At 44.1% G+C, this 19,073-nt stretch overlaps 1 protein-coding gene across 5 annotated transcripts in view; it reads right to left on the bottom strand.

Moving 5' to 3' along the window:
- Positions 1-19,073, bottom strand: part of LOC106584590 (MOB kinase activator 2) — a 107,671-nt gene that overhangs the window by 16,865 nt on the left and 71,733 nt on the right. Inside the window, exon 1 of one of the 5 annotated variants that reach the window (XM_014170050.3) lies at positions 11,157-11,444. The exons of 3 other annotated variants lie outside the window; for them this stretch is intronic. In XM_014170050.3, the coding sequence (XP_014025525.1) occupies positions 11,157-11,272 (116 nt within the window). In that variant the 5' untranslated portion in view covers positions 11,273-11,444. Of the gene's footprint in view, positions 1-9,694; positions 11,126-11,156; positions 11,445-19,073 lie in introns of those variants that run through there. One more of the 5 variants, XM_045706304.2, reaches the window with a different exon arrangement.

Genomic DNA, 19,073 nt, shown 5'->3' with positions numbered 1-19,073 from the left:
ATTAGGATACAGTGAATTACAAGTTAAATAATCTGTCTGTTACCAATTATTGGAAAAATGACTTGTGTCATGCACAAAGTAGATGTCCTAACCGACTTGCCAAAACTATAGTTTGTTAACAAGAAATTTGTGGAGTGGTTGAAAAAGTAGTTTTAATGACTCTAACCTAAGTGTATATAAACTTCCGACTTCAACTGTATGTATATACATATACACACACACACATTTATTTTTTTGTGACCTCCCAGCTCTGTGGTCTGACTCACTGTCCCGAGGACTAGAGGGCTGTAGATTAGAAATGAGACACACACAAATCAGCAGACAGGGCTGGTCCCTGGTCAGTTCTTGAGCGTTACTGCGTGACCAGGATGGTGACAGCTGTCCAGCAGGTCAGGCAATGAGATGGACTTATAGAGAGAGGCAGAGCAATAGAAGGAGAGAGTGATAAACTAAGGGGGATAGAGAGTGATAAACTAAGGGGGATAGAGAGTGATAAACTAAGGGGGATAGAGAGTGATAAACTAAGGGGGATAGAGAGTGATAAACTAAGGGGGATAGAGAGTGAGGGTCATTGACAGAGCCAACAGCTGTGAGATCCAGTCAGCCATGCAGCTATTGAACCCACAACTGCCAGGCCCCTATAAAGACCTTCAATCAGATCCGAGTTGACGAATTTGGTTATTGAATTAAAAAAAGGATTTAAGACACACACACACACACACACACACACACACACACACACACACACACACACACACACACACACACACACACACACACACACACACACACACACACACACACACACACACACAATTCCTCCCAGATTAAGACAGGCCCTCTGTGAGTCTTCAGTCTTGTCTGTTTCTCCTCCAGAAATCATCTTGAGACTTCAAAGTCATGCACGCAAAAACCTTGACAAATACACACACACACACACACACACTTCAAGTAGTCTGATTGAATAACCCATGAATGTTGGCTAGACTAGGTCCCTGAACACTATCATTTGAGTCCCAGTCTTAAGAGACCCAGCTGGTGAGCGTGACTACATAGTCTATGGCATGCATGGTTTCCTCCTAGTACCAGACAGTGCCAACTTCCTGTCCATTCACCAGCCAGAGACATGTCTGGCCCTGGCCTCTGGTCTGATCTAGCCTAGCCTGGTGAGCAGGACGCATACAATGCCTTTTATGGCAAAGACCCTGCCTGGGAGAACTTTACCGAGAGCAGCCACAGCCCTATGTGAGTATCAGGGGAGGGGTGCTAGCAGAGAGGAAGTTCTCTGTATCCTAAAATAAACTAATTGCTCCAAAATGTACCTCCTTGTACCACACATATGTGGGAAGGAGGCAGGGATTGGAAAATGAGGAAATTAGGGAAAAGGCGAGACAGTAAGTGGCTTAGTGATACAGAATGTTTTCAAAAGGGAAAAAAAAGTTGGCCAAGAGGGCAGAGAAAGATGAAGAGAAAGGCCTGAGCCAGATGAGAGGTTAGAGAGGGCAGAGAAAGATGAAGAGAAAGGCCTGAGCCAGATGAGAGGTTAGAGAGGGCAGAGAAAGATGAAGAGAAAGGCCTGAGCCAGATGAGAGGTTAGAGAGGGCAGAGAAAGATGAAGAGAAAGGCCTGAGCCAGATGAGAGGTTAGAGAGGGCAGAGAAAGATGAAGAGAAAGGCCTGAGCCAGATGAGAGGTTAGAGAGGGCAGAGAAAGATGAAGAGAAAGGCCTGAGCCAGATGAGAGGTTAGAGAGGGCAGAGAAAGATGAAGAGAAAGGCCTGAGCCAGATGAGAGGTTAGAGAGGGCAGAGAAAGATGAAGAGAAAGGCCTGAGCCAGATGAGAGGTTAGAGAGGGCAGAGAAAGATGAAGAGAAAGGCCTGAGCCAGATGAGAGGTTAGAGAGGGCAGAGAAAGATGAAGAGAAAGGCCTGAGCCAGATGAGAGGTTAGAGAGGGCAGAGAAAGATGAAGAGAAAGGCCTGAGCCAGATGAGAGGTTAGAGAGGGCAGAGAAAGATGAAGAGAAAGGCCTGAGCCAGATGAGAGGTTAGAGAGGGCAGAGAAAGGCCTCAGGCTCTTGACCCTGGACAGGTGAGTTTGTGGTCACAGAGGGAGAGACAGGTCGACATGAAAGACAATGAATGATGGAAAAGGGAAGAGAGGGAGAATAAAGAGGGAAATAGAAATTGAAGAAGAAAAGAGAGACGTATTAATAATTAGCTAGGACTGTTATCTGCAGTGTCCCAGCCTTTAAATTAGGCCAGGAAGAATCAGCCCACTGGTGCATGGGAAGACTGGTGCAGCATGGTGAAACAGGACCTTTCCCACCTCAAAGAAGTGCTCAGACTGTGACAAACTCAGGAAGAGGACGACAGAGTGAGCGTGTTCGTGTTTCTGGCAACTTCTGTGGATCGTTTCAGAAGTGGACCATTCAGTGCCTGTGACTATCACTCTTCAAGTCCAGAAAACCCACAGGTTTATCTACCACTGAGCAGTGTTAGCACAGTGAGCGCAGTTCCCAATGCTCCTCATCAGGAGTCAACTAGTCTTGTAGGCCTGTAAGAAGAAGGCTGTGTGGCTGCTGAACATGCAGTGTTCAAGACTAAAATAGACAAGCCACTAAGGAGGCAGCCTTCTGGCAGGTACAACACAAGACTGACTGTTACTGCCCCAACAACCTGCTTCCAATTAATAGCATCATCATCATCACTTGGGAACACACATTACACAATATGCAGAGGAATTAGTTGGAAGTGTTTTGACTGTATGCATTATGCTAACAGTGCTGGATTTTCTAAGTAGACAACCTTGGAATTGAGCCACATGGCCACTTTGTATGCATGGCTAACTCTCTTTAGTTATCACCTGAACAATGAAACATGCACCAGTTCCACCTACACTGAGGCACAAACACGCTGCTACTTTAAAGGCCTGGAACAAGAGGATTTCCTCATTTGTATTAGTATTAGTGCATTGACTGCATTATGCAATCTAAGCACATTTGGTATGACATTTGGTATGACCCCTTTGCTAACTTTACCCATGTATTTACTGTCCCCTCAGTCAGTGTCACCTGCTTGCCAAGCCCAATATTGCACAACTGTTGCTTAAATTGCCTGGTGAATTTGGGAGGCATCTAACATGGCATATGGAAGTGGTTAATGCAATCTGTGACAGGGAACAGCTTTCAGCTTCCATCCAACACAGTTACCGTAAACAAGATGGCTTCCAGCACACTGAGCACAGATCTAGGATCAGCTAACCCTCCCCAAAACCCTCAACAAAAGAGGAAAAACACATTGCCCTCATGATGGTTGAGGTTTTGATTTAGGGAGAAGAACTTGTGCCTGGAGCATAAACAAGAAAGTTAAGCCAGAAAATTTGAGGCGTTTTCCCCTGTTCTCTCTGAAGAGTAGCTATGATGGATTTCTGAAGCGCCTACTGAGCATGTTTCCATGTAGCCCTGGTGTGTGGAGGTGAACTCTGTCCACACCAGAAAAACACGCTGCTTTTCTTACCACCTGGACTTCATGCAACACTAGCTGACCAGCAGTGTTTTCAGTGGAACACCACCCTACAGTATTTACAGTGAGGACAGACAGAAGAGACAAGACACCATCAGGAACAGATGCATAGATGTTCTTGCTGTACTTTTCGGACCAGCAAAACATTAACCTGAACAACAACCCTAGCAACAAAGCAAAAACAACCCCAAGATAAGTCAGAGGCCAAAACATTTTTTACATTTTATTTCACATTTATTTAACCACGTGGGCTAGTTGAGAACAAGTTCTCATTTACAACTGCGACCTGGCCAAGATAAAGCAACGCAGTGCGACACAAACAACAGAGTTACACATGGGATAAACAAATGTACAGTGATTAACAATTCATTCACAAAAAGTGAATCAATCCAAAGTCAAAAAGGTTCCTTCCTCCTGTTGTGATCTGACATTTTAGACATTTAGCAGATGCTCTTATCCAGAGAGATTTACAGTAGTGAGTACAAACATTTACATATTTGTTCCATTGGCAGTTTTCAGCCCAACTGGAATAGAGGATCAATACATGCGCAAGATGCTTGAACCCTACTGCATACACTCAGCTCTTCTCCATTTTGTAAGGACAGACTTCAGCTTGAGGATATCAGCTTCAGATTCCTTGCTTCCAGTTAGACCTACAGATCTATTTCAGGCATCTAAATTGAGTATACTTCTCAATGGCTCTTTTCCCTGAAAACCCACAAACCGAGGAGGTGCAGGCTGAGCCAGCCAAGCCATAACAGCCATTATTGGGTTATAAAGATACAGGAGTAAGGGCAGAAATCTCCACACGTTTCACACTCAGCTAGTCTCGGAGGAAACGTGTAACAATGGCAGTCTTCTCTGATTTTTCTACTTTCAGAAGTCACGGCCAAACTGTCCTGAGGCCTGTTTGATGCAAGTTTTTCTTATTAACGTTACTGAATGTACTTTCATGCCATGTTACCCACAGTCACATGAATTTCCCTTCACGGCGGAGGATCACTTGACAGAGGCTAGCTTTCCCAAAGTGTTGGAGGCGCGAGGTCCCTCCTCCCCATGCCTCTGTGCTGCCATAAGGTTACTTACAAGGGTCACTCTGTTCACTACATGCGTGTATGGAGTGGGATTTTTGGAGCAGCGGACACCTTTGGCAACATGAACATCTCGCCGTTCCCACTCCCAACGGGCGATAGCAACAGTTTTTTTTGTTTTGTCAAGCATGGAAGAGTCGCCTTCCCTTGCTGGTAGTAACTAGCTGGCAGCCTGGCTAGCTGGTTTTAGCCTGGCTACAAACATAGCAAGCTAGCTAGCCTTCTAGCTTCCCACATCTCCCTGTGAAATAATACGATTAATAATTTTTTTGAAATATGCCCCGGCAAATATTATTCTACTTGCTGGTGAAACCTCAAACATTATCCCAGTTCGATATGCTGCTTGTGTATTAATTCCCATATCAGCTAAAAATAGAACGTCATCATGTTTTGGTCATAACGAGGAAAAGCACCTGGCTAACTAGTTGGCTACAGCAGGTTCTACCATTTCACACCCTTTTTGTGACAGAAAACGACACTGCAACAATGCGCTCCGCATATAGCAAGCTATCGGACTAAACCCCATTCAGAGCACACTTCCCATACTGAGCACTCCCCCCGACACCATAATGTAGGGTCATCAGCATCACAACAGACGTGTGAGAGAGAGGAGAACATCTTCGGGGCCTAGCCCCTTCTGGTCCAGTATTGCACTAAGGTATCCTTCCTTCATTCATTTCCTTCAAGTAATTACTGATTTCACAAGATGCAAGGTTTCCGCCACACCTTGTTCACCTATCCAGTCATATCAGATCACATCAGTGATTACATAAAGAGGAATTTTTCATGTACTCAAACAAAGTCAGGATTTCCTTGTGCAGTCTTCTAACAGGCCCTAGTTATCCTAACCCATACATCTCAACATGAATTTACCCAGTTCAACCTCAATGTAACCTGCCTCTGTATTCAGCTGTTTCACTATTGAGGAAACAAGGTTGGGTAATGTGTTTTCTTCCCTGTGAGCTGAGAACTAGCCATACTGTAGGCCTACTTATTAACTTCATATAACCATTTTGTTGTTCTTCCTCAAACATCACGTGACTGGAAAATCCCCTTGAAGGTCATAAAAGCTCATTTTTAAAGGTGGTACTTGTAAGTAGGCTACATGCATCAACCAATTTCAATTCGCTGTGGTATTCTAAAGTAAATTAAGTTAGGCAACGGTATGAAGAAGAACTTGTCGTTACCCATTAGGTTTTACAGATTGTTATCCGCTACTAAAATGTAGGGCTGACCCCATTTAGTCCACTGGTTGATTGTTTTGTTGATAGGCTGTTGGTCGACTGAGATTTCTTCAGTTGATCAGTAGCGACAACAACAACATCTATATATACACAGTGTACAAGAGACCAGTCTGATTCGTGCATGTCTGAGTGGACTAATCCATTGTGGACGTGGGGATGGCACTCTAAGACATGTGCTACTGAAATTGTATATGGTTATATTAAATAAGAACAATTATTCAACACTAATAAATATTATTTTATAACAAATGCGCTTTCTCCCGCATTGGATAGTGGTCGCTGTCCACGGTTCTGAAACACATCAGTACGCTGTTGAATTTGCACCTTTTCCTAGAACATGTTGCTATGTGCATAATTGCAAAGTTAACCATCATATCGGTGTTGAGAAGAATGCAGCAGAGGCAGCAGCAGAATGAGTAATAGACAATAAGGCAAAGACTGTTTTCTCTAAGAAAAGTGAAGAGAGTAAACCCCAAATTAATTAGGTGTATAATCAATAGCCTAACTGTTAAATGTGCCTGGCTTTATAAATGATCTATCTATTTATAGAAAGAAGACAGATCCTGCCTCTGTTGCCTGTTTGTTTAACAGCCTACTGATTCTGTGAGCACCAAGCCTCATGGAACAACATGTCATGTCAACAATTTCACAAATTGGGCTGTTTTTAATCTTTGCTGTAATAAAGGCTTTACACTTTGTATCTGTTAGGACAGGCTCTCTGGTATTATTTAATGCATTTAGTGTTGTTTACACTGTTCCAAATTGTCCGAAAAATTATTTATAATCAACGCTCCTTTTTCTTGTTGTTATTATTATGATAATCATTTTAATAATAAGTAATGTAATTATCATTAGTAGGCTTAGTATAGCAGCCTTGTATAACCACCATTGAGCTGTAGGACTAAGAGTGCATCCTGTTTAGTCTTAATACTCTGACTTAGTTAGGCCTATATTTCATACAGGCTACTGTATCAATCCATCATTCATTCATTCATGTCATCATACAGCATACGAGTCATTCATGATTTGAAATGCAAGCAAGCATTTTAGTTTTAAAATAACACAAAGCAAGCTTTGAACAATTAGCTTAAGCAAAAAATAAACCGTTTCATTTCAGAAATTGCATTCACGAATGAATGCTTCTGTTTTTAGTATTTTCTGTGATAAAGGCGTAACACTGCTTCACTGATCATTTATTTAGTGTTGTTTACATTGTTCCCCACCGTCAGAATACAATATATTGTAATCTAACAGCACCTGTTTGGCACACATAACATGCACGCAGCGCTCACCTTATTTTTCTTCAGCTCCAGTATTTTCCACATGTAGTCAAATTTATTCCACACATCTGACTTCCCGTTTACCTCATGAGAAACCAGTAGCCTAAACATTCCCGTTTAGAGTTTGTCACGTCCTCTGTATCCATTTTGCTGTTACAGTGTTCAGTTTGTTATAACCAATTTATTGATGTGATTATGATATGCTATAGGTCAGGCCCTATTGGTCACGTGCATGTGATACATACATGTGTCACAAAGAGAGCTTGGGCTGAGGGAATGTTCTTCCTAAACAAATGAGGGATTTTGGTGACAGAACTTTTCAGTCAGAAATGGCTGTATTTATGTTGCAGCATCACGGACAGGGCGATAAACACTGTGGTGGTCTAAACACTGTGGTGGTCTAAACACTGTGGTGGTCGCTGCAGCAGGGAGGAGAGACAACGGGTACTAGCCACTCGCTGTCTTTTTTAACACAGCAAGTCTGAGCCCGGCCCAGCACAATCAAATCAATCGCTGGTCGGACTCCCTCTAATCATTTGTGTGTCTTAATTATTTAATCAAACAGTGTGCTTAATGCAGACAAGCTTAGTGAATATAGTTGATTTGGTTTACAGACACAGGATGTGTTTATATAGATCTTTTGGCGGGGACAGCCCTGATGTAATGTACAATAATGCATTCCAACAACACGGAATCCTAAGATGGTAGACATTCTTAAAGCCAATACTGTACATACCAGTATCTATTACCCAAGGTTCCATTATTAGGACTGTGTGTTTCCAGACTTTTGCCCTTTGTGCTGGTTGAAAAAACTCCTGTGATGGAGGTGGAGGTAAGAGAGTGGAAACTTAAGAGAGAAACCAGCCAGCATGTCAGTGTGTCCACTCTGTCCCAAGAAGGATTAGCCTCATTATGTCTCTCAAAGACTTTACACGGAAAGGCCACACTGACAGGCCCCATGGTTAGGAAAGGCCATGGTTAGGGCCACAAGATTTAAACTGACTGCGTGACTGTTGACGAGGCAAAATTCTAGGCCAGTGGGTCCGAATTATGGCCTATTTTGGTGTTTATAAAAGAGTTTCCTGATTTTAGGCTAGGTTGAAGATAACAAAAAGGTTAAGACAATGGGATTCTAATTTCCCATAACTCTTTGCAAAAATGGGACCAGCGTTGCTAGTTAGCAACTCACTAGTAGTTATCAACAGCGAAAGTCCAATGAATTTGTTTATTTTCAAAACGCTGCCCCTCTTTATGTCTGAGTTATGTCTTAGTATGCAATACCGAAACGGGCAACCTCAAAAATACATGCTTTGTGTAACAGTGCATGTATAAGTTGTGCTGTTGTAATGTTTAGAGAATGAAAGACAAACTAATTTCTATCTAAAACACCTCTAAATATGCAGTGTTTGAATAAAACTGAGGCTTTAATTATTTACAGCGGTTGAGGAGGCGTATCACATTGCTCTCATTCTTGTTCAGTCTTGCTGGGGAGATCTGTCGTGCAGTCGCTGAGTGCTGGAAGCCATGTAAAGCTTAGGGGGTTTTGCCACATAGCAGCAATTCACTAGTCAGAGGTAGCCTAACACAGAACTGGAGAGTCAAATAAGCCTGTAATAATTACAGCTAAACACAGACAGCAATTTCCTTCTTAAATTCTGAGCTGTGAAGAATATTGCAAGGAGAAAACAGTATGATTAGGCTTATGCAAGTAGAGCTTTGCAGTGGGAAAGTTGACAGCACATTTGAGTTTCTAAAAGTATCTAGATGTTCAATGCCAGACTTCATAAAACTGTCTGCAACGTCGTCTCAGAACATTTCGTATTATTCTGTACGTAAACCAAGACAATCCATAGTATATGTTACGTATGCATTAAATTTGTGGATGTCCAGCACCCATTTCGTATGATCCACTATACAGACACACAGTTGACCGGGGCACCTCTAGCAGGGCAGAAATTTGAAATTACTTGTTGGAAAGGTGGCATCCAATGACAGTAACACGTTGAAAGTCACTGACCTCTTCAGTAGGGCCATTCTAGTGCCAATATTTGTCTATGGAGATTGCATGGCTGTGTGCTCGATTTTATACACATTGTCAGCAACAGGTGTGGCTGAAATAGCCTAATCCACTATTCTGAAGGGGTGTCCACATACCATGTAGAGTATTACGAATTTGCAAAACGTATGATATGTTGCAAATTCCAATTGGTTGTGGCTAACATTAGCTAGGTGGCTAATGATAACATTTCCTAGGCTAGGGGTTAGGAGTTAGGTTGAAGGGTTAAGGTTAGTTAACATGCTAAGTAGTTGCAAAATAGCTAAAAAGTAGTAAGTACACTGAACAAAAATAAACGCAACATGCAACAATTTCAAAGAATTTACTGAGTTACAGTTCATAGGGAAATCAGTCAATTGAAACTGATTCATTAGGCCCTAATCTAAGAATTTCACATGACTGGGAATACAGATGTGCATCTTTTGGTCATAAATACCTTAAAAAGGTAGGGGCATGGATACATTTTTTTTTTAAAGTCAGTATCTGGTGTGACCACCATTTACCTCATGCAGCACGACATATCTTCGCATAGAGTTGATCAGGCTGTTGATTGTGGCCTGTGGAATGTTGTCCCGCTCCTCTTCAATGGCTGTGCAAAGTTTCTGGATATTGGCGGGAACTGGAACACGCTGCTGTTCAAGTCAATCCAGAGCATCCCACACATGCTCAATGGGTGACATGTCTGGTGGGTATGCAGGCCATGGAAGAACTGGGACATTTTCAGCTTCCAGGAATTGTGTACAGAACACTGTGACATGGGGCTGTGCATTATCATGCTCAAATATGAGGTGATGGCGGCGAATTAATGGTAAGACAATGGGCCTCAGGATCTCGTCACAGTATAACATTGCCGTAGATAAAATGCTATTGTGTTCATTGTTCTTAGCTTATGCCTGCCCATACGATAACCCCACTCTGTTCACAATGTTGACATCAGCAAACCGCTTGCCCACACAACGCCATACACGCTGTCTGCCATCTGCCCAGTACAATTGAAACCAAGATTCATCCATGAAGAGCTGCAGTTGTGAGGCCAGATGGACGTACTTTAACATTTTCTAAGACAAAGTTGGAGGCGGCTGATGGTAAAGCAATTAACACATTCCTGTAGTCAACATTTCAATTGCACACTCCCTAAAAACGTGCAACATCTGTGGCATTGTGTTGTGACAAAACTGCACATTTTAAAGTGGCCTTTTATTGTCCCCAGCACAATCTGCACCTGTATAATGATGTTGCCTTTAATCAGCTTCTTGATATGCCACACCTGTCAGGTGGATGGGTTATCTTGCAACCTTTGGATTGCTAGACGTTCGCGTTTTACACCCGACCAACCACCCTCCTTTCGTTTTTACCTTAAGTAACCTTATATCTTATGTAACCATACCAAACGTAAAATAATTGGATCGTCCCGGGGTTACTTTTACTATGTTACGTCTAATCTATGATACCAGTCTGTAAAACTACATGTTCGCGCATCCAATATCTGCTGCCACGCATCAAACCAAGAACTGATTCAGAGACGAACGTTTACAGATATGAAAATGACAGTATTGGCTTCCTACTTCTAACACTTGAGCGATTTTGGTCGTGACACACACCATGGTTAGAAACACTGTTGCTGCTACTACTACGGAATCGTGTCAAGTCGATAGCCTACTTTGTGCATAGTTTATCCAAACTGTACTCCAACGTTTCAGAAATCCGAAATAAATCTAAAACGTCAAGGATATGCTTAGCAGATTGCTTTTTTAACAACATAATTATATTTCCCAAACCAGACAGTGAACGTTGCTTTTGCTGTCCCATGGAAAGTTCCACTATAAACCAAGCATGCTGCTGTCATGCGTACGGTCGAGAGCCTACTGCTGCCTTGTCTTCACATTATGGAGAAGGCTCGCAACAAGTACGATGAATATAAACCATTTAATAAACCTGACAAATTAAAACATATTGTTATTTTACCTTAAAACTTTGCCCACCGCCTGAAGGACCATTTTACAACTTAATCCGCTTTTTGCGTTCCTCTGTGAGTGCATATCCGTATTTTCGCCTGAAATAGGACAGTAATCTCCGACCATACTTGAATGGAAAAACTTTTAAAAACTTCTATCCACACCGTCGCTCTCGGATGAGGCTCCAAAATTAAACACTTCAACTTTCACTGTACATAAGACCTAACGAGAAACGTATTTGTGGCTTTCGCAACTGCCAGCCCCCCTTCTCCACTTTCAGCCAATCCGTGGAGAGGAGAGCCCTCGGGGGGGAAAAGAACCCCCACAATACGTACGTCACAGCCTTATTATGTAGAGGTGATCCACGGTTGTCACTACTTACCATAGCCACAAAATATAAAATGGTCTATATCGTAAAAATGTATTTCCTAATAATTCGAAAGATCGATTAAAACACCTGGTTTTCTGAGCAGACTATGCCTACTTCGATTTTGACCTTACGCCGATTATGATAATCAGAGTAAGGTGTTTACATGACTAATGCCATGCTAGCTGTCCGATTTATTTTCCACAAGCCTCCAGTCATCTCACTTGACATGCTAGCTGTCTGATTTATGTTCCACAGGCCTCTAGTCATCTCACCAGACAGGTTTGCTGCATTGAGAGGCCCGACGCCAGAAGAACGTGCTTAGTGCGTTTAATAGGCTACATGTTGAGACGATGAGGCCACATTCTTGTGTCTGACTGAACCTCACTTGGAACTAAACTATGAGGCCGGGAGATGAGCAGTAGATGGACATGTAGCTACTTGACTTCACAACAGGGCTGGTGGTGAGAGACGGTGCTTTACCACAACAGGGCTGGTGGTGAGAGACGGTGCTTTACCACAACAGGACTGCTGGTGTACTGGTGGTGAGAGACGGTGCTTTACCACAACAGGGCTGGTGGTGAGAGACGGTGCTTTGCCACAACAGGGCTGGTGGTGAGAGACGGTGCTTTACCTCAACAGGGCTGGTGGTGTACTGGTGGTGAGAGACGGTGCTTTACCACAACAGGGCTGGTGGTGAGAGACGGTGCTTTACCACAACAGGGCTGGTGGTGAGAGACGGTGCTTTACCACAACAGGGCTGGTGGTGAGAGACGGTGCTTTACCACAACAGGACTGGTGGTGAGAGACGGTGCTTTACCACAACAGGACTGGTGGTGAGAGACGGTGCTTTACCACAACAGGGCTGGTGGTGAGAGACGGTGCTTTACCACAACAGGGCTGGTGGTGAGAGACGGTGCTTTACCACAACAGGGCTGGTGGTGAGAGACGGTGCTTTACCACAACAGGGCTGGTGGTGAGAGACGGTGCTTTACCACAGCAGGGCTGGTGGTGAGAGACGGTGCTTTGCCACAACAGGGCTGGTGGTGAGAGACGGTGCTTTGCCACAACAGGGCTGGTGGTGAGAGACGGTGCTTTACCACAACAGGGCTGGTGGTGAGAGACGGTGCTTTACCACAACAGGGCTGGTGGTGAGAGACGGTGCTTTACCACAACAGGGCTGGTGGTGAGAGACGATGCTTTACCTCAACAGGGCTGGTGGTGAGAGACGGTGCTTTACCACAACAGGGCTGGTGGTGAGAGACGGTGCTTTGCCACAACAGGGCTGGTGGTGAGAGACGGTGCTTTGCCTCAACAGGGCTGGTGGTGAGAGACGGTGCTTTACCTCAACAGGGCTGGTGGTGTACTGGTGGTGAGAGACGGTGCTTTGCCTCAACAGGGCTGGTGGTGAGAGACGGTGCTTTACCACAACAGGGCTGGTGGTGAGAGACGGTGCTTTACCACAACAGGGCTGGTGGTGTACTGGTGGTGAGAGACGGTGCTTTACCACAACAGGGCTGGTGGTGAGAGACGGTGCTTTACCTCAACAGGGCTGGTGGTGTACTGGTGGTGAGAGACGGTGCTTTACCACAACAGGGCTGGTGGTGAGAGACGGTGCTTTACCTCAACAGGGCTGGTGGTGTACTGGTGGTGAGAGACGGTGCTTTACCACAACAGGGCTGGTGGTGAGAGACGGTGCTTTACCACAACAGGGCTGGTGGTGAGGGACGGTGCTTTACCACAACAGGGCTGGTGGTGAGAGACGGTGCTTTACCACAACAGGGCTGGTGGTGAGAGACGGTGCTTTACCACAACAGGGCTGGTGGTGAGAGACGGTGCTTTGCCTCAACAGGGCTGGTGGTGAGAGACGGTGCTTTGCCACAACAGGGCTGGTGGTGTTACTGGTGAGAGACGGTGAGGCAAGCCTCCAATCAAGGAAAGGGGGATACCTAGTCAGTTGTACAACTGAATGCATTCAACTGAAATGTGTCTTATGCATTTAATCCAACCCATCTGAATCAGAGAGGTGCAGGGGGCTGCCTTGATCGACATCCACGTCTTCGGCGTCCGGGGAACAGTGGGTTAACTGCCTTGCTCAGGGGCAGAATTACATTTTTACCTTGTCAGCTCGGGGATTCGATCCAGCAACCTTTCGGGAATGTGTGTGAACACGGGAGGTGGTGTTTTTGATAGTTTGGGCCAAAGTCTGAGGTCTAGTTCATAGAGGCATGACACAATGGAGACTTGGTTGATATCGATCCTCAACTTTGAGAGTACAAAGACAGTAGAAAAGCAATCTTGAAATAGGCCTACTACAGCAAAAGGCAGTGAGAAGGAGGACAAAAAAAAGGTTGTGACAAAGGATCATGAGTTAAAAGGAATACAACAAACCGTTCTTTCTCCCTACTTTCCTCAGACATCTCTCACCATCTTTCATTCTCCCCTGCCTTCTTTCTTTTCTGAACCCGTCTCTTTTTCCTCAATTCTCCCCTTTCTCTGGCCAGGACTGGTTTCCATTAAAGTATCTCATAGTGCCCTCCCCCGTCCATATAATGTAATTCATTATGATCTAAATCTCCTACTCAGAGACGCTATGTGAATATGGGCCCTAGTCTCTCTCCCTGTCCCCCCTCTCAGGCTGGACCGGTGGGGTTGCAGCTACAGCTGACTACTGTAGCATGGACGCTCACAAAGACAGTCATCTGGGGGATCTCTGGAGCCCAGCTCACTCCTAGTGTGTGTGTGTGTGTGTGTGTGTGTGTGTGTGTCACAGTCTGAGTGTGTAAGGGTCAGAGTATGTCAGGGTCAATTCCATTTCCACCCAGTCAATCTTTATACACGCGCGTGTGTGTGTTTGCAAGAGAGCCCCTGCGTGTTTATGCGCTGTGAGTTGCTATCTATTTGTGTGTGTTTCTGTGACTTTCTGAGAGTGAGAGAGGTGGTCTGATAGGGCCCTGTACAGGTCCATTTGCACACTCAGCCAGCACAACTCCTCTTAAGGCGTCAGTTCAGCTAGCTCACATAGTCCCTTAGAAGACTTCCGCTTCACAATTTTTCTTCTAAGATGCTTGGTGCAGTATTCCTCAAGTGAAAAAATGTGCATGAAAACGATTAGTCTCTCGTTGAATGACAAACACTTCATTGAAGAATCCCTACTGTTGACCAATCACCGACGTAGGGGCATAGACTTCGGCTACTGACTTTGGCTTGCCTCGAGAGAGAAAATGTGCGCACGAACAGCTGAAAAAAACCTTGCCGGACACCAAAACTAAACGTCACAAAATGTCATCATAATATATGTACGAACTGTTTTGGATGGGAAGCATACGGACGCCTTTAGGCACGTCTCCCCGTCTGGCCCCAGCACAGCGCTCACTCTGGGGGAGAGGGGAGGGAGGCTGGGGGGTGGAGCTCTGGTGCTCCAGAGCCTCGCTCTGAGTGGCTTCTGCTGTGGTGAGTAGAAAGAGAGAGAAGGGGAAGGAGAGAGGGGAAAGAGGCCAGAACAGGGTAGAGCCTTTTCCCAGGAGCTATTTCTAACCTCCGCCTGCCTCTGGGCTATACTGACCAGAGAGAAAGGGGTGAGAGAGGGGGAGGAAGGGAGGGGGAACAGAGTGAAGGAGAGAGAGACAGCGAAAGAGGGGGTGAAGACAAAGATGGGGGAGGTGGTGAGATTATACTCACAGAAGTTATGTTTACTGTTCATTTTATAGTTTATTTCACTTTTGTTAATTATCTACTTCACTTGCTTTGGCAATGTTAACATATGTTTCCCATGCCAATAAAGCTTTTGAATTGAATTGAGAGAAAGCAACAGTAGTGAGAGCGACACTAGGGCCATGAGTGAACAGTCCTACCTGGCTTCGGGCCCTACGTACTTGAGGTGGTGACAAGTGGAAGTAATGGAAATGGAACTTTCCATAGATTAGCTTACAACTATTAGATCAGAAGGGAGCCATTCAAGATCACTGGACCATAGCCAGGGCCTCTAGTCAGAATTAACTCCATTCAAGACAATGGGCTCAATCAGGCTTCAAAGACAACTTAATGAAGTACAGCAATTCGGTTACTGAATAGTACTAATCCATTACTGTATATGAGTCGATTTGGGTGGAAATGATCCTGATAACGATAACTAATTAATTGCTGTTGTAGGCAGGCTAATATAGTTAGCACTGGTGTCCTACGTCAGGGGTCCCAAACTTTTTCACTCGGGGGGCCTCCCTTCCAGCATTGGGAAACATACCGCGGCCCCCTGCACGCACACGCCACGTTTATTTCTGTGTGCACAAGCACTGTCCATACCACTCGTTGGTGGAGAGAATTTGGCAGATTTAAAGCTTATTTCTTGCAATTCTACACATTTTGTCATGGGGTGCAAAGAACATTTTGCAGTTTTAAATCTAATTTTCTTGCAATTCCGTACATTTTGCCATGTCTAATGTGTATTCGTGATATTTGAGTGACATTTAAAATATATATATATATATATATATATATATATATATGGGTTAAAATGGGTTAAAATACCCCCCCAAAAAACGTTAGCTGACATGTGCAAGTTGATGTGGACATTTCTGACCAGTTGTAAATATCTCTCTAAAGTATGTAATGACTGACATGACAAGAGGAACTGATGACGCACTACCCACCTACTGTATTCTACTATTACAACTCTCAAGAGTAAGTTTAAAGCTGGATCGAGTTCCTTTAAAAAGTCAAATTAAATTACATTTAAACTTACTGCCGGCCCCTCGCGCCCCAGTTTGGGAACCACTGTCCTATGTAACCCAACCTCATATAGAGCCTTACAGGTAGACATCAAACCACTGACTACAGATCTAGCCTACAGGTTGTAATCCTTCACACAAATAAACGTCATTCTTACATAGCCCAAGACTTGACGTGAGTGGAAAGTGCGGTCGGACACGTTCCTCTTCTACCGGACAGAGACGACTATGATTCTTAGCTACTGTTGACGTAGCTTCTTCACAGACAAGACATGGCATCACTCACCGCGGTCACCTGGTTTTATCTCAGGCTATAAACATTATCTCACGTTCTCGGCCATGAACTAAATTCCATGGAAGAAACACACATCTAGGCTAAACATTGGACTTGCATAAATCCTATTCTGTATAACAAACACTAAACATTATCCAAATGTCACTGGACTGGTAAACGATCCTTTGTTTGACATGCTAAGGTCTTCTTCCTAAACATGATCTCACGCCATAGGACTCATACGGCCTAAATCACATTGAATCGTTCAGTGGGGACAGCGGTCTTCGGCACTGTATCTCAGTGCTAGAGGCATCACTACAGACACCCTGGTTCGAATCCAGGCTGTATCACAACCGGCTGTGATTGGGAGTCCCATAATTGTCACAGCGTCGTCCGGGTTTTGCCGGTGTAGGCCGTCATTGTAAATAAGAATTTGTTCTTAACTAACTCTCCTAGTTAAATAAATAAAACAATACATCTGATAATAGGAACTGAGCTCTGTTGACAGAGCGGTGCAGTTCTCTCAGCGTAACTTTTGCAGACTTGTTGTGGTGGTCGTCTTCAAAGTTGTTTCCGCAGGTCGCAAAATTAGTATGACACGAGCGGTTTTAAAAATAAAAAGCTTGCAGTACGCTCAGTGCTCCATAGGGATTTCACATAGATTAGCTTGTTTTTGTGAGAAGCCTTCAAAATAATAACAGGAATTTCACATTAATATGAAAAGCGTATATGAAAATACTACAGGTCATGTCTCAAAATCGATATCTATCTTACATATATTTTGTTTTATGTCCTGCGGATTTGAGAAGATGAGTTCAATGGGAAAGTGAGCCTGTCAGGTAGCCTTGTTTTTCACCACTTTTTGTTCTCTGGCACTCCATTGATTTAGTCACCCTGATTTTGACCATCCTACAAGGGTAAGAACTCCAATAACTTTTCAACAGATTATGATAGAGACATGATGCTTGGATCATTGTTTTTTTGAGGATTATCTACACCATTGCCATTATTTTACCCATTGGACAAAAGTTGCATTTCTGATTGGACCCCCTACATTCTGTAGAACAAGTACGTGGATAGCTAGCCCATAACCCGAAGCCAATCTAACTCATATCCGATCCTCTTAACAGTGAATGGATATTTCACGAGTTAAAATGATACTAACTTTACTCATAAAACATATCCTCCTGATATGCTCAGTGGGGAACTATGCATCAGGATGATGACACTGGGGACTAATCCATAGATCTATGATCAGTTCATCCTAGCCCCCTAATCCTATCTTTTGGGGCTCCGAGTGGCGCAGCGGTCTACGGCAGTGCTAGAGGCGTCACTACAGGTTTGGCCGGGTTAGGCCGTCATTGTAAATAAGAGTTTGTTCTTAACTGACTTGCCATGTTAAATAAAGGTAAAATAAAAAAGATAAACTAACCAATAGGGTGGTGAGAAGATATCCGACCCAGTATCAGTGGTCAGATGGCCAACTTCTAGACTACTTACACTGTCAAAGCCAGCTTCCCAGCAAACCACAGTGTCCAACTTCTAGACTACTTACACTGTCAAAGCCAGCTTCCCAGCAAACCACAGTGTCCAACTTCTAGACTACTTACACTGTCAAAGCCAGCTTCCCAGCAAACCACAGTGTCCAACTTCTAGACTACTTACACTGTCAAAGCCAGCTTCCCAGCAAACCACAGTGTCCAACTTCTAGACTACTTACACTGTCAAAGCCAGCTTCCCAGCAAACCACAGTGTCCAACTTCTAGACTACTTACACTGTCAAAGCCAGCTTCCCAGCAAACCACAGTGTCCAACTTCTAGACTACTTACACTGTCAAAGCCAGCTTCCCAGCAAACCACAGTGTCCAACTTCTAGACTACTTACACTGTCAAAGCCAGCTTCCCAGCAAACCACAGTGTCCAACTTCTAGACTACTTACACTGTCAAAGACAGCTTCCCAGCAAACCAGTGTCCAACTTCTAGACTACTTACACTGTCAAAGCCAGCTTCCCAGCAAACCACAGTGTCCAACTTCTAGACTACTTACACTGTCAAAGCCAGCTTCCCAGCAAACCAGTGTCCAACTTCTAGACTACTTACACTGTCAAAGCCAGCTTCCCAGCAAACCACAGTGTCCAACTTCTAGACTACTTACACTGTCAAAGCCAGCTTCCCAGCAAACCACAGTGTCCTGCTTTGAGGCCCATATTAAATAAAACACACACTGCTCATAAAAGAAAACACGAGGGAGGGGAAAGGAGGAGTAAAAAGAAAGAATTGTGTAAGGAGGTTGCTCTAAACACTGACGTCAATGGCCAGGCCTTTTGACTCATTTCTCCAGGAAGGACTTTGGAGTGAGATATAGTCAAAATCTGATTACTGTTGCTCAATCAAACATCTATTGATATCGATCATCCAAATCAAGAGAGAATGCAAGCGAGATAAAAAAGGCAGTATGGAAAAATGCCATTAATTCAAATATTTAGGCAAATGTCAGTGACCAGAAAAAGGCTTGGTGGTATGTCTGTCACTGTAAAGAAAAAAACAGTCAGTGAAGA

The sequence above is a fragment of the Salmo salar genome, chromosome 23, assembly GCF_965601325.2.
Source record: "Salmo salar chromosome 23, fSalSal1, whole genome shotgun sequence".
Lineage (NCBI taxonomy): Eukaryota > Metazoa > Chordata > Actinopteri > Salmoniformes > Salmonidae > Salmo > Salmo salar.
Note: the sequence above shows the minus strand (reverse complement) of the source record. Positions and strands in the feature narration are given on the sequence as shown.